General features: G+C 39.1%; 1 protein-coding gene across 3 annotated transcripts in view; it reads right to left on the bottom strand.

Annotated features, from left to right (window-relative positions):
• Positions 1-19876, bottom strand: part of UTRN (utrophin) — a 568097-nt gene that overhangs the window by 115141 nt on the left and 433080 nt on the right. For all 3 annotated transcript variants that reach the window (XM_014345496.4, XM_063605516.1, XM_008963924.6), the window contains one exon: positions 7216-7345. In XM_014345496.4, the coding sequence (XP_014200982.4) occupies positions 7216-7345 (130 nt within the window). The remainder of the gene's footprint in view (positions 1-7215; positions 7346-19876) is intronic.

Genomic DNA, 19876 nt, shown 5'->3' with positions numbered 1-19876 from the left:
TTAAATGAAATTAAGTATTTCCATATTGCTCAAACAAAAGTCAGGGACTACTGACAAAGTTGTGAACTTGGTAAAATTTCTACAAGGATTCAGATAATTTTAGTTCAGCTAAAAATCATATTTACTTAATAGCCATTTAAAAGCAGAAATCTGAGTAGTTGAGGTTTCCAAAGAGCTACATTTGACCCATTTAGCCCTATTTTTTTTATGGTTACCATTTTGGAAGAAAATTTACTAAAATATAATATAAATTCCTATGCCTTCTCTTAACTGATTTATATTCCTTCTTCAGAAATACACATACCATAATTCACAGCTTCAGTTTTCTTTTACTGTTGAAAGTCCCAAAGACTACCTCGTTTTGTTTTATTTTAGGATTCTTGCATATCTTTTTATCATTTCTTTCTCCTCATTGCTGTCAGACAGCTGGAGTCATTTCTTACCATTAATCTTTGTCCCTGTCCTGTCACTTCATTTTGCTACTTACCCATCACTCATCGGACATCAAGTTCATACAGTCACACCAGTGTCTACAGCAGAAGTTAATACCTCTGAGAAGTACTTCAGTGGCTTTCCCATGATCTAAGAAAAGTATCTGCACTATGTTTTCCATACAATCTCTATCCTGGCTGCTCAGATCATTTTTTTACACTCTTTCAGATTCTCCATCAATGAGGGTAATCACTAAAAAAAGAGTGAAGGGCCAAGCTTCAGACACAGACATTGGAAAACACAGTGAGAGAGACCACAGGGTGCCAGGGAATCATGGCAGAGAGCTCGGGAAGGGAAAGCGTCCAGGAAGACACAAAGCCCCAGCAGAGCCGGCAGGATGACCAGCAGCTGCGTGGGCAAATGAGGCAAGCGTTGGAAATCAGGTCAGAGGACCTACAGGCAGAAAACTGGGATGGGCAATGGGGCAAAGGCAAGGAAGACCACTACCTGCAGAATGTCGTGAGGAGCCTGGCTCCCAGCGAACCTCAAGAGTGGAGTGAAGAGAGGCACAAGGTGGGGCCGGATGGAAAAGCTGAGGACAAATTGCTGTGCAGCCTTCTGTGCCAGGTGGAGGAGCTCAGATCCCATGGCATGCACTACGGGCAGTTTTTATCTCCAGGAAACCTCATGCCAGGTTTGTGCTTTAGGTTTATCATTTTAGGATTTATGTTAATGGAGAAATGCCAATTAAGAATATATTGAAATAGGCCTAGCATAAGATTGGTATGGAGGAACCTAATGTGGAATGGTCAATTAATAGTGATTTTTAAATACTTAAAAATACATACAACAGTATAAGATAATTAGTAATGGAAAAAATTTAAAGGAACTGGAAGAAAAAAAGGCATTGGAGATAAAAATCATGGAGGAAAGTTTTTCTAGAATGGTTATCTAAAAGAAAAGAGGTGACTCCATCTTGGTATGTCCTTATAGCATGGTACACATCACATACTCACAAAATGCTTATTAAATAGAACCGAAAAAAATCACTTGATTTCTTCCTGATCTAACCTCTCCAACATTGAGTACTTCGGCATCAAACAGGATAACTAATGTTCAAACGCTTGCTACTTCTAATAGCAGATGTACATAAGTCATGGTAAACAACAAAAGTATAAAAGCTATTATGGATAGTTTTCTTTGATTTATTTTTAACGAGTAAAACCAGCCATCGTTATAGAAAATAGTATCAGGAAAGGAGGCAGTATGAAAATTGCTAATCATAAACAAACAACAACAACAAAAAACATGAAGTTAAATTGACATGACTTCTTTTTTTCTTGCCCCCCCCAAATGTAGTATTAAAAACATGGAGCTTAAAACATCCTGAATGTCACAGTAAAATAAGAACTCAAAAACCAGTATCTTTTTTTTTCTGTGTATCTTTCTAGACATTTTATTAGGGATTTGAAACATGCATGCCCAAATGACTTCCTCACCAACACTATGAATGACGCATGACTAGAATGTTCATGAAACTTTTAAAAAAATTATATAATATCGTTTTAACCCTTAAATGACTGACCACTGAGAAGAGTCCAGAATAATGTGGCGTTTTAGTGATGTAACACTTTGTACTGCTTTAAAGTAGCTTTTTATAAACTTTGCAAAGTCCTAGGGAAGCAAAGAGACAAGAAAAGCTGACTGAAGGTAGATTTTAAATTGGATAAGATGAGACAAGTGAACTTCTTATTTTTTTCCCCAAGCTTAAAAAAGCAAAACTGTACTAGCACCTTGTTTCTTGTATGAAGTTACAATGTTCTGCCTGACTTTCCAGGTCCTCTGTAGGACCTTTCCAGGTCCTCTGAACCATTCAGTACATACAACCATCTCATATCTCATCCCCATCTGCCGTCCAGGCACAAGACTCTTGGCAACCAGGCCAGGCTGTCTACTGACTCCCCAAAATACAGCTGCTCTTTCCTTATGGCTGAGCTGTTCTGCTAAGGATTCTGTCCCCCAGCATGGCCATTCCTCTTTCCCGAACTCGATCACTTCCTACCTGTCCATACCCCTAAGACTAGCTCAGGAATCAACCTCTCTCCACTCTGACCCTCAGAGTCCTTCTCTCCTGGAATGCCCGCATCACTTAGAATCCTCAGGACACAACTGAGTGCATGACTACGGACACTTTTACATTGCTTGCTTTCTCACGCTCTGTGCTAGTTTTGATCTCCCACTAAATTGACACCTCAGGAACATGTGTTATACTTCTTTATCCATCTTGCACAGTGCTCAGCTCATGCATGTATTCTTTCAAACACTACGTAATAAGCACTTACTATGTGCCAGATAGTATTCTAAATATTACAAAATACAGCAGTGAAAAAAAAAATAACCCTCTGTCTTCAAGGAGCTTACATCTACAGGGAGTGGAACGAAAGGGACAATAATAAGAGACCAGGTCAGAAACATAACATGGCACCCCCTGGCACACAGTCTGTGAGCCATTATAAGAATCTGACTTCTCTGAGTCACATGACATGACTTATATATTCAAATGGTCCTTACGGCTATTGTGTTGGAAATCTCTAATAAGGGAGCAAAGGCAGAGCAGGCAGATGAGTTGAAGGAACCTGCAATCATCCAAGGGGTAGTGGGGGCTTAGACCAGGAAAGCATAGTAGACGTGGTGATAAAGGATCATATTCTAGGTACCTTTTGAATGTAGTGATGACAGGACTTGCTGACAGAATGGATTTGGGTGACAAAAGGACAAAGGAGCCAAGAGCGGCCCAATGGATTTTAGCCTGAGCAACCCAGAAGATGGAGGAGCATGAGGTAAGATGCAAAGACTGATGGAAGAATGGACTCAGGGTGACGGGAAGGGGCAGGGGCTTCTTGACAGATATAGGAAAGGAATTTCGTAAATGTTGAGTGCTCATTCTAGAAAAGTTGGGGTTTATTTCCATTTCGTCTTAAAAACCAATAATCCAATTACTCTACTGCTGATAATATCAGTTTCTCCCATCTACAGTTATTCTTTATAGACTCAAGATTGTAAGGAAAAGCAAGTACTGATGAGTTCAACTCTTTCAAAGAATTCTCTACAGTTTGGGCTTGTTTCCTTTTTTTAAAATTTTTGTGGGTACACAGTAAGTGTATATATATTTACGGGGTACATGAGACATCTGGGCTCATTTTCCTTGTTGTTAAATATGGTGATGGTGGCCAGGGGAGGGGTGAGAGAGGAATCATTGTTAAGCATCTAGCTCATAAAAATGTTCTTGTAATAGGTTGTATATGAAGTCAGAATAATAAATAAATGAATTTCTTTATACCTCTTATTTACTCAGGCAGTCATGTACCCTTCATCAAACTTTTATTGAGTACCTGATATATACAGGCATTGCATAGGTTATAAAATGCTCAAAACTGGATTCCTCAACTTAGGGCAAGTAAGAAAATTTTAACATCTGAAAATCAATACAAATAATAGCTGCATATGTTAGATATCCAACAGGACTGGGCTGAGACCTGAGCAGTTCATTTTTCCTCGATGGACCTCAGTTGTCTCATCTGTTAAGTAAATAGCCTTGGACTAGTTCATCTCTAAGGCTCTTAACCATTCTAATATTGTATATGAAGGACATAAGCAAGCCTTAAAATGTTCTTTTGAAAGAACTTCAAAAGATGAAAGAAGGGAAGGTAGCACATCCATGACAAGACAGTTCCAAAATCATTCAAGGAAGTAGATAGTATAGATTGGTTATGGAACTATAAAAACGGTAGTAAAAAATTTGTTGAAAAATCAGGAGGGCTTCAATTGCAAAGTTTTTTTTTTTTTTTTTTTTTTTGAGATGGCGTTTCACTCTGTCACCAGGCTGGGTTGCTATCTCGGCTAACTGCAATCTCTGCCTCCCGGGTTCAAGCGATTCCCCTGCCTCAGCCTCCTGAGTAGCTGGGACTACAGGCATGCACCACCACACCTGGCTAATTTTTTGTATTTTAGTAGAGACGGGGTTTCACCGTGTTAGCCAGGATGGTCTCCATCTCCTGACCTCATGATCCGCCTGCCTCGGCCTCCCAAAGTCCTGGGATTACAGGTGTAAGCCACCGTGCCCAGCCAAAAGCAGTATGTTTTCCAAACGGCAGTAATGTACAAGGATTGTGTTCCATTTGATCAAATGTGCTATATTCAAAATAGCCCTAAGCTCAGCAAATGATATCTTCAGAGTCCAACATATGTGCACAGAAATCACATTTGTGTGCTTTAATCAGTAGTCTCAATTATATGCCTAATTGCTGCATGTTTGCATTCAAGGTGATGATCCAAAGATTTTTAAAATAAATATTATGCTAGGCTGGGCACGGTGGCTCACGGCTGTATTCTCAGCACTTTTGGAGACCAAAATGGGAAGATGGCTTGAGCCCAGGAGTTCATGACCAACCGAGGCAACACAATGAGATTCCATCTCTACAAAAACTTTTAAAAAAGATAGCCTGTGGTAGTCTCAGCTACTCAGTAGGCTGAGGTGGGAGAATCGATCACTTGATCCTGGGACGTTGATGTGCAGTGGGCCGTGATTTCACCACTACACTCCAGCCTGGATAACAGAGCAAAACCCTGTCTCAAAATAACATAACATAACATAACATAACATAACATAACATAACATAACATAACATAACATGACATGACATAAAATGAAACAATAAATGTCATGCTGGAGGCCAAGATTTTTTTTCAGTATGCAATGGAAAGTCAAGAAAGATGTATAATCAGGGGAGAAACACGAATATGATTACATGATAAGATTTACTTATCAGTAGTAGACTAAAGTGGAAGAGAGAGAATATATGGGCAAATACTACGTGTTGCACACAGATGACAGAACAATGCAATGGGACCAATGCTACCAAAAGTAGCAACGGATTCTGCCTAAAACTATTCTAAGTCTACACACAAAAGGCTGAGAATGTGGAATTAATGGCAGTATGTGTGTGCACATGAGTATGCACGTGTGTGTGTATACATTATATATATATATATATACATATATATATAAAACAGAGTACTCAAAAGGAATAATTCTTCAAAGATAGAAATAACAAATATAAGGCTGAGTGTAGTGGCTTACGTCTGTTATCCCAGCACTTTGGGAGGCTGAGGCAGGCAGATCACTTGACGCCAAGAGTTCAAGACCAGCCTTGCCAACATGGCAAAACCTCGTCTCTACTAAAAATATGAAAACTAGCTGGGCGTGGTGGCGGACACCTGTAGTCCCAGCTATATGGGAGGCTGAGGTATGAGAATTGCTTGAACCTGGGAGGCAGAGATTGCAGTGAGCTGAGATCATACCACTACACTCCAGCCTAGGTGGTAGAGTGAGACTCTGCCTCGAAAAAAAGAAAAAGAAAAGAAATAATAATTATGAGTGATTTGTAGACCACTGGATTTGGTGAAAAGTGGAAGACTCAACAATGACTTAGCTTTGTAGGAGGCTAACTGGAAAGACAGTGTTTCCACCAGCAGAAAACAAAAAGAAATGCTAGACAAGTTAAGTGTGCTGTGTGTGTGTGTACGTGTGTGTATACATACACACACATATATACAACTAGTTTCAGAGAGTCAAAAAGATTATGGTCTTGATGGGAAATTTATTCGGACTGAAGAAGGTTCCTTGAGTAAGATTCAGTAGGAAAATGGCTACCTGTCCATATGTCTGATCCAGTTCCAGTTATAGTCAAAGAAAGCATTTTCTAACTATGCTTCCCTTACAAGTAATAAATGTTCATGATTTACACTGCTGGACACAGCATGAGGCAATCTTTCAGGTTTGCTGTTACTATGTGAAGTGAATGATGAAAAACGATTTTGAATGGCATGTTTATTTTTAAAAATGCATCAGAATGATTTTATTGTCAGCAGTGAAAAATCACAATACAGATATATATTGGACCCAGAATTCATTACACATTTTCTCTTAAGTTTAATATGTGATATATTGCTATTTGTTAGTAGGGTAGTTACTGTTTCAATTTTAAGCTAAAGTATATAAATGTTACAGGTTATTTTTAAATTAAACAAATGTTGTCTGCTTGTAAAAGAAAAGTATTTGGTCTCTCATTTTTAAAAGTAACCTTACATATAGATATTTAAATATTTTATATATTTACTATTATATTTTAATAAATGTCTTCTACTTGCAATTATTTATCACATAACATGTTTAAATACAAGAAATATATATTTTTCGCTAGTAAATTTGCTAGTAAGGTAGTTATTATTTAAATTTTAAGCCAAAGTAAATAAACACACAGGGTATTATTTTTAAATTAAAGAAATGTTGTCTGCTTGTAAAAGAAAGGACTTTGGTGTGTCATTATCTAAAGTAATCTTACTTATAGACCTTGAAATATTTTGTATATTTACTATATTTTAATAACTTTCTACTACTTGCAATTATTTATCATGTAAGAAATATAAATTTTTATTTCTTATAGAAATTATTTTTATAGTTACAGTACACTTTTTAGACAATCTATTTTTTCTGCAGTTAATTTCCTTTAAAATTGATATTGAGGTATACAAAAATTTTATTTTCTTAATTTAAGAATCTAGATATCTGTGAATTAATGACATATTTGAATAAAGTAACACTTAGAAGAAAAGATTTAAATATTAGATCCTAAAATGCTATAAGGAAATTTCCTACTTGATTTTGGGTTTTTTGTTCTCCTAGCATGTGTTTTTATGATGTAGTGGAGAAACCAGTCTCACCTGTTTTTGATTGTAGGTTTCTTCTTGGTTCTTCAGGGGCCTCAATTGGCTGATCAGCCAAGAAAACTCGGGCCTGGTCGACAGCATTCAGGACAGAATATTCTTTCTCCTTTAACTCCCGTCTCAGGGCCTTTCAAAAGAGAAGCAAAAGTTGAGTTTGTAACCTCACGTGTTCACCAAATTATGGGACATCTTCAACTATACCACTTCTGACCACACTTAGCAAGAAAATGACTAATAGCAAGTATTTCAGCTAAGTTAGAAGCCAAAATGTAAATTTTATAGATATGAAGAAAAATACAAAGGAAAAAAGATAATTTTTGTAAACGTTAAGTATATAAAAAAAGAAACAGCTTAAAATATTCACTTAAGGGAAATTGTTACAGTGTATTTGAATTTACACAAAATGTACTTTTAGGATTTTCACTGATGTCAGATTGATAAAATATAATAGCCTTTGCTAAGATACTTTTTTCTTGTAAGACTGACTGACAAAAAAATTACATCCAATGATACAGAGAAAGGTAATTTCACAAGTAGCAATAAGATCCTCAGAAGGGTTTTACATTATTTAGAATACATTAAGAAAAAAAAATGAAGCGATAGAAACAAAGTACATACATGAAATCAAAAATAAACCAATGAGGGCACATATAAAACAGTCTCCAATTATCTTAAAATATGTTCCATCTCTCATGCTGAGGCAATTACTATTTTTCTTTTGTGAGGTTTTTCATGCAAATCTATGATTCTCAGAATAGTTTCTCTTTAGCACCTTTGTTCCTTGAAGTGGAGCTAAACTTTCACCCCTGCACCTACAAAAACAACCAAACTCCTTCAGCGACTGCTGCAAGATAAGAGTAACGAAGATTTTCTCAGGTGCAATTTTAATGCTGTTGCCAAATGGAATTTGTTAATATTGTTATCCTCTTAAAATTAAACACATAACCACCTACTGGCTCTAATATTTTGCCTTCAGTGTAGTTCCCTGGCAACCTATTATGAAAAGTCAGACTTTTATTTTCTAAAATACTGAACTTTCATTATATGTTAGAATGAATAAAATCTTTCCTTTTGAAGACAACTAAATTTTTAGTAGTATTTGACATCACTATGTTGAGATGCTACAGTATTTGCAGGCTAGATCCTTTTCTTCCATAGTCAATAAAAGGTAAGAATGAAAAAATCAAGAAATACCAGAATAATTATCTTATATAAAAATATGGATCTAAGCAACATACACACAAAAAAACACTGGTAATGAAGCTGACAGAGACTAATGGGCTACATTTTCTATATCCAGAAAATCTCATGATAGCCTTTAGGAAATCTAAAGATTCAAGGAGGATTTAGCAGTAAATCAAGAGTAGAGTGCTTGATTGAATAAGGCCATGAAGCATGCACACGCCACCCGTTACCCTCCTCAAGTACTACTCTAGAAACCACTATTACTGATAATTTTCCTACTCATGTATAGAGGAGATAAGTCATAACATGGTAAGCATACTGGAAAGTGTGCTTGGACTAACCACAGTGTGGCTTAACCCTCACAGACGGGGAGGGATGAGTACAGCTGACAAGAACTAGTGAGAGATGGAGTGACAAAAATGCTATTGTTTTGTGTGTAAGCATTGTAAATATTATTTTGACTTTTAAACTATACAATTATTACTTTGATAAAAAATTTAAAATGAAAGAGCAAAGTGAACCAAAAAATCCACAATTAAGATATAGTGATGTAACACAGGATATAGGATAAAATAAAACTTTCTCTAAAATGCAAAGGTACATTTATATGTCCTTCCTAGATCCATAAAACCAAAGACTGACAGCGAAGCAAGCACAAATCAACTAAATTCACACAGCAATTATCACTGATGAGCATTAAATGACTATGTTGGTGGGTGGCGGGCGGGCGGTGGGGGCGGGGATAACAAACCTTCCATCATCTCCTATTTAACAAACGCAGCTTGTGAAGAAATTGCAGGATGTGACATTCAGGAAATTAAAAAAAAAAAAAAGATTATATACATCTGGCACTTAAAGTTTTAATATATGGAAATAAAAAGAGATACAAGGAAAATAGAAAAAAAAAGATTTTTAATCCAAAAAAATACACATTTACAAGTCTTGAGCCAGTTCTTTAACTTAGATTATTATGTTGTTAGAGCAAGAAGCTCTAGAGGAATAAAAATATTCCTAGCATTTACTTCCATAATCACCTAAAAATATATAATAATGACATGAAAAATCATGTTACTTAAAAAATAGTGAAAACCAGCAGGTAATATAGCAAAATTATTTTTTTTAATTTTAGTGGTCAAGATATTTCCCAAATCCAAATCTAATCAGTAAATATGGGGGCAGTAAACATTCCTTTTTTTTTTTTTTTTTGAGATGGAGTCTTACTCTGTCACCCAGGCTGGAGTGAAGTGGCATAATCTTGGCTCACTTGCAACCTCTGCCTCTCAGGTTCAAGTGATTCTCCTGCCTCAGCCTCCCAAGTAGCTGGGATTACAGGTGCCTGCCACTGCACCCAGCTAATTTTTCTACTTTTAATAGACATGGGGTTTTACCATGTTGGCCATCATTGGCCAGGCTGGTCTCAAACTCCAGACCTCAGGTGATCCACCTGCCTTGGCCTCCCAAGTGCTGGGATTACAGCTGTGAGCCACCATACTCAGCAAGGAGTAGTTTGTTGGGTTTCTTTGTTTGTTTGTTTTGTTTTTTGAGACAGAGTCTCGCTGTGTTGCCCAGGCTGGAGTGCAGTGGTGCAATCTCAGCTCACCGTAACCTTCACCTCTACCTCCCGGGTTCACGCCATTCTCCCGCCTCAGCCTCCTGAGTTGCTGGGACTACAGGGCCCCATCACCACGTCTGGCTAATTTTTTTGTATTTTTAGTAGAGACGGCATTTCACTGTGTTAGCCAGGATGGTCTCAATCTCCTGACCTCGTGATCCGCCCGCCTTGGCCTCCCAAAGTGCTGGGATTATAGGCATGGGCCACCGCGCCTGGCTCAGGAGTGGTAAAGATTCTTAAAATGCGGTGCAAGGCCTGTGCTAGATTTCTTCCTGGGGAAGGGGAAGTTCCAGGAATGTACAGATTTAATGCAAGCCACTGAAGAGAAGATGAAGATCTTAGAACAGGTCTTCACTCTGGTTTATCAAATAGGAGGAAGAATTCACACAATGGCATTTAGAATTTAGCACAAAAGATCAACCAGAAAACACCAATAGGCAATAATGTGGAAAGATTAAAAACTCAGAGAAGACGGGACATAAAGGCAAATGACTCAGAGAAGGAAGAGCAGAGGCAGAACTGGCCCTCTGGAAATATAAAACTATTACGGGGCATATATTTTACAGGCAAATCCAGATCTTTTGTTGGAGAAAGAAGACAATATGATCTGTGCAACTTAGGTGTACAGTAATTTCTGATTAGGAATTCTAGACTATTAATAGTCCACAAAACGTGCATTGTGCAGGGGTGTGGGGAGGGAAGAGGGCAAAGGAGAGATTTGTCTTGGAACTTCTTTTTAGATTTCAAAAATTGAAATGGAAATATGTATATATTGGTCTATAGAAAGGATACTTTGGAAAACCAACCTATCAACTTCCTTTATGGATGGAATTTTATTAGTTTAACATGGAGACTCTCACAATAGAGTAATCTCTTTGGCTGGCTGTTTGCTCTGCCTGGAAAGCTCTTTCCCTAGATTTAGCCATATCACAGATTCCCTCATCCTTTTTAAGGGTGTCTAGAAGGTGAGGCTCACTCACCTACCTTATTGAATGTAGCATTCCACCTTTCTCATCCCCTACATTTCCCATTCTCATTATTCTGCTTAACTATCTTTGTATTTCCTAGACCTGGCACCTTCTACTATGCAAGAGAGGTGACATTTCTATATTTCTTGTTTAGTCCCTCTCTTAGATAAAATATAAGCTCCACTAGACCAGGGACTTTTTCTGTTTTTGTTCAGCATGGTAAACAAAGCACCCAGACTAATGCCATGTCTGGGACCTAGTAGAGCCTTGGGGGATCTGTAATGCTTCCTGGGGGAGGTGGTGCGTAAATTGAGTCTCGCAGAGAGGGAAAGGTACTCCCAGCAAAGGAAACTAAACACTAGCAGAGAATGCAGGAGTGTCACAGTGTGCGCCCTCAGGGAACTACAAAAACTTCAGTACTCAGAGAGTGGTAGCAGCTGAAGCTGAAGGTGTGGGCAGAGGTCAGGCCACAAAGACCACTGCACTGCTTCCTATGCACTGAGACTCACTCAACCCAATCATGGGCTATGGGAAGCCACTGACAAGTTGGGGGGTATTGTCAGATTTTTATTTTTGTTTTTTATAATACATCATTGTCAGGTCTCCTGGATTCATTAAAAGCAAGTCTGAGTCTTAGATTGTATTTTGCTTCCTAACCACATTAAACTCCAGTGCTTCAGAAAAAAAAAAGAAAAAGAAATCCTCTCTGCGCAGGGTGCTGGCTGGAGAATGTCTCGCGAACTCCTTTGATATGCCAATGTAGGGAAGTACAGGAGGCAAGCCTGGGCAGGTGGGAACCACGCCAAGTAAGTACAAATACAGGGCTCTGGCCCTCATGCCAACGCACCACCCAAATATCCTACAAAGCAGCATACATATGATAATTTCCATTCATATCCTGTTTTGTAAATTTAATTTTGTTATTCAATTTGTCCTATTTCAATTATATTTAATTGTATGTCAGAAATAGATTTAACTTTCAACAGTTTTATACATATAATCATTTCACACTTTAACTCTCTCAATTAGACATAAAAGAAAACCTGCATTTCCCAACCACCTGGTGAACATTAATGATAAGATCATTAGACTCCAATGAGCTGTTTTGTACACAGAGCTACAAAGTGGCATTCAGCTTTAAGTTCTAATATCACGTGACTGATATATGGGCCACCTTAAATGCATATAACATAATATAATTGGAATTTTTCTGTTTTAATGAGTTTATATTTTCATTCAAAACAGTTCTGTTCCAGATAAAAACAACTTTTGGTGAGGATGTGAAGAAACAGGAAGCTTGATGCTTGTTGGTGGAATGGTAAAATTGCAACCTGTATTAGTCCATTCTCATGCTGCTAATAAAAACATACCTGAGACTGGGTAATTTACAAAGGAAAGAGATTCAATGGACTCATAGTTCCCCATGGCTGGGGAGGCCTCACAATCATTGCAGAAGACGAAGGAAGAGCAAAGGGACGTCTTACATGGCGGGAGGCAAGACAGCATGTGCTGGGGAACTCTCCTTTATAAAACCATCAGATCTTGTGAGACTTATTCCCTATCACAAAAACAGCATGGGAAAAACCCGCCCCCATGATTTAATTACCTCCCACTGGGTCCCTCCCATGACATGTGGGGATTATTACAATTCAGTGAGATTTGGGTGGGGACACAGAGCCAAACCATATCACAGCCACTCTGGAAATCAGTTTGGCATGTCCTCAAAATGTTAAACACAGAGTTGTCAACATGACCCAGCAATTCTACACATAGGTATATACCGAAGAAAAAGAAAAACATGTCCACATAAACACTCATACATGAATGTTTATAGTAGCCTTATTCATAATAGCCAAAAGATGGACACAATCCAAATATCCATCAACTGCTGAATGGATAAACAAAATGTGATATATCCATAATACAATGACATCTTATTCAGTAATAAAAATGAATGAAATACTGATATGTGCTATAACATGGAAGAATTTTAAAATCATGCTCAGTGAAAGAAGCTAGACATGAAAAGGGCATAGTGTAAGATTCCATTACCATGCAATGTCCCAAACAGGCAAGTCTAGAGAGGCAGAAAGTAGACTACTGGTTGCTTAAGGCTGGGGAACTGGGGAGGGAGGGGAGGGATAGGAGTGTCTGCTTATGGGTATGGATGTTCTTTTTAGAATATAAAAAAGTTATGGGCCAGGCGCGGTGGCTCACGCCTGTAATCCCAGCACTTTGGGAGGCTGAGGCGGGAGGATCACAAGGTCAGGAGTTCAAGACCAGCCTGGCCAATATGGTGAAACCCCATCTCTACTAAAAATATAAAAATTAGACAGGCGTGGTGGCGGGTGCCTGTAGTCCCAGCTACTTAGGAGGCTGAGGCAGGAGAATCACTTGAACTCAGGAGGCAGAGGTTGCAGTGGGCTGAGATTGCGCCACTGCACTCCAGGCTGGGTGACAGAGTGAGACTCCATCTCAAAAAAAAAAAAAAAAGTTATGAATCTAGATAGCAATAATGGTGCACAATTCTGTGAAAATACTAAAAGCCCCTGAATGGCACACTTTAAATGGGTAAATATTATGATACAGGAATACTATCTCAACAAGGTTATTATTAAAATAAAACAATAATTCTGTTTTTTACACAAAACAATTCTCTAGGTAATTTGTTTCTTTTTTTTTTTTTTTTTTTTTGAGATGGAGTCTCACTCTGTCGCCCAAGCTGGAGTGCAGTGGCATGATCTTGGCTCACTGCAACCTCTGCCTCCCGGGCTCAAGCAATTCTGCTGCCTTAGCCTCCCAAGTAGCTGGGATTACAGGCATGCACCACCATGCCTGGCCAATTTTTTTTTAATATATATTTTTATAGAAACAGGGTTTCACCATGTTGCCCAGGGTAGTTTTGAACTCCTGAGCTTGGGCAATCCACCCACCCTGGCCTCCCAAAGTGCTGGGATTACAGATATAAGCCACTGCACCCAGCCTAATTTGTTTCTTTTCTAGTCTTTATCCCCAATGCATATGCAAAGTAAGAGCTCATTCTGTGTGTTCAGTATGTGCAATAACAAGGTGGCTGCTCCCACCTCGGTGTTTCTAGAGCACTTCCTATTCCTCTAACAGAGCTTGTACTGTGTTAATGTGCATATATTTTGACCATGCATCTGTCCCCTCCATTAAATTGTGAGTTCTTGCGTGGTAAGCTTCAGGTCTTAATCATCTGAAATCGTCTATTGTACCTGCCTAGACATATATAGAAAGCACTCAATAAATGCTTGAGCATAATAAATTATGGGAGAAATGCTCTCAGAATTAAATACTATGTATTTAATGTTACAAAATATGTCAGAGCAAGATATAACAAAGTCACCCAATCTGTTCACCTTAAATTGAAATAATGGATTTCAGTTAGTTCTGTATTTTTAAACTATCTACTTTGCAAATTGCTGGTAGTAATTTTTTGATGTAAAACTAAGTCTGTGCTATTAATAAGTATTTCAGTCTGCAGTTGGTTTTTATTTTAGTAATAGCAAATATCCCTTTCTCTTTTTAGATAAATAAGGAACTGATCTGACTGTCATGGATGGTATGGATTCACTCTGTCTTCCTCATTTTGTGACATCCTCACCCATGAGGTAACTCCTTAGGGCATGGTTTCCAAATTACTGCCAGTCATTAGAATTGAAGGGTGTTTCCATTATCATGACTGTGTATCAAACCTATATAAAACTTATAGCTTAAAACAATGACAATTATTTTTCATGATTGTGTGGGTTGGCAATTTGACCTGTTCTTTGGCTGGTACCACCTGGGATTACTAGTGAGGTTATAGTCATCCTGCAGCTTGGATGGGGAGGGCGGGACAAAACAGCCTCACTCACATGTCTGGAAATCATCAGTGCCTATTGTCTGGGGTACCTCAGTTTCCCCCTATGTCGTCTCTAATTGCTCTCCAATATGGTACCTGCTAGTCACATATGGTTATTTAGTATCTAAAATATGACTAGTACAGCTGAGGAACTAAATTTTAAATTGTATCTAATTGTGATTTAAATACAAATGGTTACATATGTCTAAGGGTTCCTACGTTACACAGCAAAGCTCTAGAGTTTGCACATCACGGTGTCACATTCTATTGTTTGAAGCATGTCATGAAGCCAGAACAGATTCAAGAGAATGGAAAAATGCACTTTATCTTTTGATGAAAAGAGAAAAAATTTCCCTGTGCATAGGAGTGTGGACACAGGGAGGCATGATTCATTACTATAAAAATCTACCACACAGGATAAGTGGGAGAGAGATGGTGGGTTGAAGATGAGGGTTGGTAATATTTTGTGTAAGTGGTCAGGGAAGGCATCTGAAAGATAGCGATATTTTTAAAAAAAAACCGGAGGGAAGTGAGGGAGCAAGCCATGAGAATACCTGGCAAAAGAGCAATCTAGGCAGAGAAAATGGAAAGTGCAAAGGCTCTGAGGCAAGTGCATGCCTAGCTTAGAGATTGGTGCTCTCAGAGCTGAGTGAGTGAAGAATGAGGGTGATTGCTTCTGTTAAAATGTTTTCTATCAAGGAAGTTAGGGAAAGATTCCTTGTGGTTGATGGGAGAGACACCTAGCAACCACATACTTCTCTATGCAGCAGACATCTGGCTACTTGCTGACTCGAGGCTTGGCCATTGAGCTAAAAGTGCTCTTACATGACAACCTGTCACAAAGCTTATGTATTTTGCATTCTACAGGTTGAGCATCCCTAATCTGAAAATCCCAAATCTGAAATGCTCCAAAATCTGAAACTTGAGTGCTGAAATGATTCCACACCTGATACTCTTGCTTTCTGATGGTTCAAATGTATACAAACTTTAGTGCATGAAATTATTTAAGTATTGTATAAAATTACCTTCAGGCTATGTGTCTAAGGTATATCTGAAACAAATGAATTTCATGTTTACACTTGGGTCTCATTCACAAGATATCTCATTATGGGTACACAAATATTCCAAAATCCCAAAAACTCTGAATTTTGAAACACTTCTGATCCCAAGAATTTTACACAAAGGATGCTCAGCCTGTAGAAGATATGTGAAAAGACCTTCAATTCCCCTCCCAGACAAACTGTATAAAGTGAAGTTTTGGCCTCCAAGCAGTAGACCAGCATCAGTTAGAATAAGTAGGAAGATACAAAGTAATTTTAAAAAGGAAAACTGAGGCTGGCTGTGGTGGCTCATAACTGTAATCCCAGCACTTTGGGAGGCCAAGGCAGGAGGATTGCTTGAGGCCAGAAATTTGACACCAGCCTGGGCAACATAGCTAGACCCCGTCTCAATAACAACAACAAAAATTAGCCAGGCATTGTGGCATGCACCTATAGTCTCAGCTGCTCAGGAGGCTGAGGCAGGACTGCTTGGCTCCAGGAGTTTGAGGCTACAGTGAGCTATGATGGTGCCACTGCATTCCAGCCTAGGCGACGGAGCAAGACACTGTCTCAAAACAACAACAACAGCAACAAAGGGAATACTGAAATCATGTTTTAGAAGTTGCATGCTCTGAGGTGTTTAGTAGAAGGAGATATAATCCCAAATACCTCAAGCGTCAAAAATAACAACTGGAGAGCACAATGATTATCTTGTGTCCAAAAGAAAACATTCAAATTTTCTCCCATCCTTAGGTGGCATTAAAGTATATAATAGATTTTTCAACAAAGATTTGCACCAAAATAAAAATTTTAAAGTACAAATATATACAATATATAAAAATACGCTAGGCATAAGAGAAGGCAACAATCAGCTATAAACTCAATCTTTAAGAAACTTATAGTCTAAATGGGAAGAGAGAACAATACTAGCCCAGAACGTGGTTAAGTGCCACAAATCTTTGAAAGAGGTACACACGGGGTACCGAGGAGCCTCATTATGAATAAATACACAGAGGAGGGAGGGAGGTCAACCTTCTCAAATACACACGAGCTGTGTGTTGAAAAAAAAATTGTAACTAGCTTAGAGGTAATAAGGTGGAAAGCAACTCAAGAAAACAGAATAAACACATTGAAGGTAATGTAGTCTCTCATGGCTTTTCCGATTGTGTACCTTCCACATACTTACTTAAACTAAATGAAGCCCTGAAATGGCAGATTAATGAAGACCTGATTGTAAATATCAGAATGTAGCTACTAAAAATCACAGTTTCCATTCTCAACAGAATTTCTAAGAGCCTGAACTCACTTTATTGAAGACACCCTTCCTCCTGTCCCACCTCTCCGACTCCTTCGAACTCAGGGTGCTCTTTGGATGCTACTGGTGTGCCTCTGAGTGCCAGGCAGCCAAATAAACTGCTGCTTATTCAACTTTAAATGTCTATACAGAGATTCCCAATTATCCTCCTTTAATGGTCTTGGAACATTTCTCCCACCTGCTACAACTTAGTGAGAAAGACAAGAGATTAAAAGATAAGACGGTATAAAGAAGTGATTGGCGTGGCTTAGGGCAGAAATACTTGGAAGTCAATCAGCTGCTCTTCATTTTCTTCATGAGCATGGCATCAGCTCACAACAATGGCTGGGTTGCTGACATCACTGACCGAGATGGGATCCTGCAAATCTTTTAATAAGAAAACAGGGTCTAAGAGAATTGGAGGGAAGGGGGGAATCCCTGCTAAACCCTTCTCTCCTAAACTAGCAGTTGGTCGTATGGACTGAGCTAAGAACAGAGAAAAGCAAACATGTGGGTGTGAAATAAATCCTGGGGTCACCCCCCTTCTTTAAATAGCAACTCTTTCCTAATCTTTCTTCAATCTAAAGCCATTATCCAAATTGTCCGTGTATCAAGCACCAAACTTTGCTAACATGCACTTTTCTTAAAATTTTCTAAATTACAAAATTAAAATGATAGATAAATCAGATCCTGTCTTCTGTTTAAAACCCTCCTCCCATGGCTTCCTATTGCACTTAGAATAAATTCTAAACTTCCTACCAAGGTCTGGACCCTCCCTGCTGTCTGATGTCATCTCCTAATACACCCTCATTTCTAGCTTCAAAGTCCTTCTTTCTTTTCCGAGAACATGCCAAGCTATTTCCTCCTCATGGTCTTTGCAATTCAGAAGGCTTTTGCTTCAAATTTTCTTTCTTTCTTTCTGTTTTTGAGACGGAGTTTCGTTCTTGTTGCCCAGCCTTGAGTGCAATGGCGCCATCTCGGCTCACCACAACCTCCGCCTCCTGGGTTCAAGCGATTCTCCTGCCTTGGCCTCCTGAGTAGCTGGGATTACAGGCAGGTGCCACCACGCCCAGATAATTTTTTATATTTTTAGTAGATATGGGGTTTCTCCATGGTCAGGCTGGTCTCGAACTCCTGACCTCAGGTGATCCGCCTGCCTCGGCCTCCCAAAGTGCTGTGATCCCAGGCATGAGCCACTGAGCCTGGCCTTGCTTCAAATTTTCAATAGCTCTGCTCTTTCTCATTAGATTCTAGCACTCAGTATATCTTTTGGATTAATGAATGAGAAAATGAATAAGCTGGCATAAAAGAAAATGTGGAACCTCAGGAGGCCATTGTTAGAAGTGGATCAAGGAAGGAAAACACCTGAGAAATGGGAGCATTTCATACAAAGTAGGTCTGTGGAAGAAAGCAGCATGGAGCAACTCCGCAGTAGAAGGAAGTAGTCTTCCCCTTCCAGCCCCATAGAAGACATTATTATCTCAAGACAACATCTGTGTTGTTTTGCTTTCTTAACAATCTCATTGACCCTCACTGGTGAAAGTCAAAGAAATCCACAGGGGTCACCCCTTTTGACCCTTTAGGGATGCGGCTCCAATGCCACCTGCACCACCAGCATGAGCTGCAGCCTTCCCTCACAGGGATCCAGCATTCACCACAGTCCCTCACCATGGCCTCTTTGCAAACCTGACTCTGGTGCCAGACTGAGCCCTCATGGAAGGCTGAAATTGGTGCCAGAGCAGGTATAGTGGAAAGCCAATAAATTTTTGTATGAATGAATGAGGAGATGTTAAAAATACTGTTCTGTGGTAAAGTAAAACCAGACAAAGATTTGCAGCCAAAGCCTTAGGTACAGTCCAGTCCATACCACACAGGCACACCCTTACTCATCCTGTGCCCATGGGCCCTTACTTGGGTTTGTCCCTTAAATTCTCTGCGTGTTAATCATCTCTCTCATTTTACTAACTTCACTGGTGAGACAGTGAATGAAAAGATATTTTGAAACTATTCAGTGCTGTAGAATAAAAAATTACTTTTTTTAAGAGACAGGGTCTCACTCTGTTGCCCAGGCTGGTACACCATCAAAGCTCACTGCAGCCTTGAACTTCTGGGCTCAAGTGATCTTTCTGCCTCAGCCTCTTAAGTAGCTAAACTACAGTTGCATGCCACCATACCAGGCTAATTAATTTTTTTTTAATAGGGACAGAGTCTTGCTATGTTGACCAGGCCAGTCTTGAACTCCTGGCCTCAAGTGATCCTCCTGACTTTTCCTCCCAAAGTACTGGGATTACAGGTGTGAGCACCACACCCAGCCCATTACTATTAAAATGATGCTAATCTAAAATTCTACCATGTTTCTCAGCTCTTGTCTCAGACTGAATTTCTTCCCAAAGCCTCTGTTCACTCTTACTTGTAGAGGAAGGTTCTAGCCATTTTACCTAGAGCTTTGGTTGACCAATGCCAGAACAAAGCCCTCCGTTTGCAGGAACATCTGAAAGTAGATGACTTAACTCTTCTAAGGGATAAATTATTTAATTATGAGAAAAATGGGCCAGGCGCAGTGGCTCAGGCTGGGCACAGTGGTTCATGCCTGTAGTACCAGCACTTTGGGAGGCTGAGGTGGGTGGATCATGAGGTTAGGAGTTTGAGACCAGCCTGACCAACATGGTGAAATCCCCATCTCTACTAAAAATA

The sequence above is a fragment of the Pan paniscus genome, chromosome 5 (genome assembly GCF_029289425.2).
Source record: "Pan paniscus chromosome 5, NHGRI_mPanPan1-v2.0_pri, whole genome shotgun sequence".
NCBI lineage: Eukaryota > Metazoa > Chordata > Mammalia > Primates > Hominidae > Pan > Pan paniscus.
The sequence above is the reverse complement of the archived record's forward strand: the minus strand, read 5'-3'. Positions and strand labels throughout refer to the sequence as shown.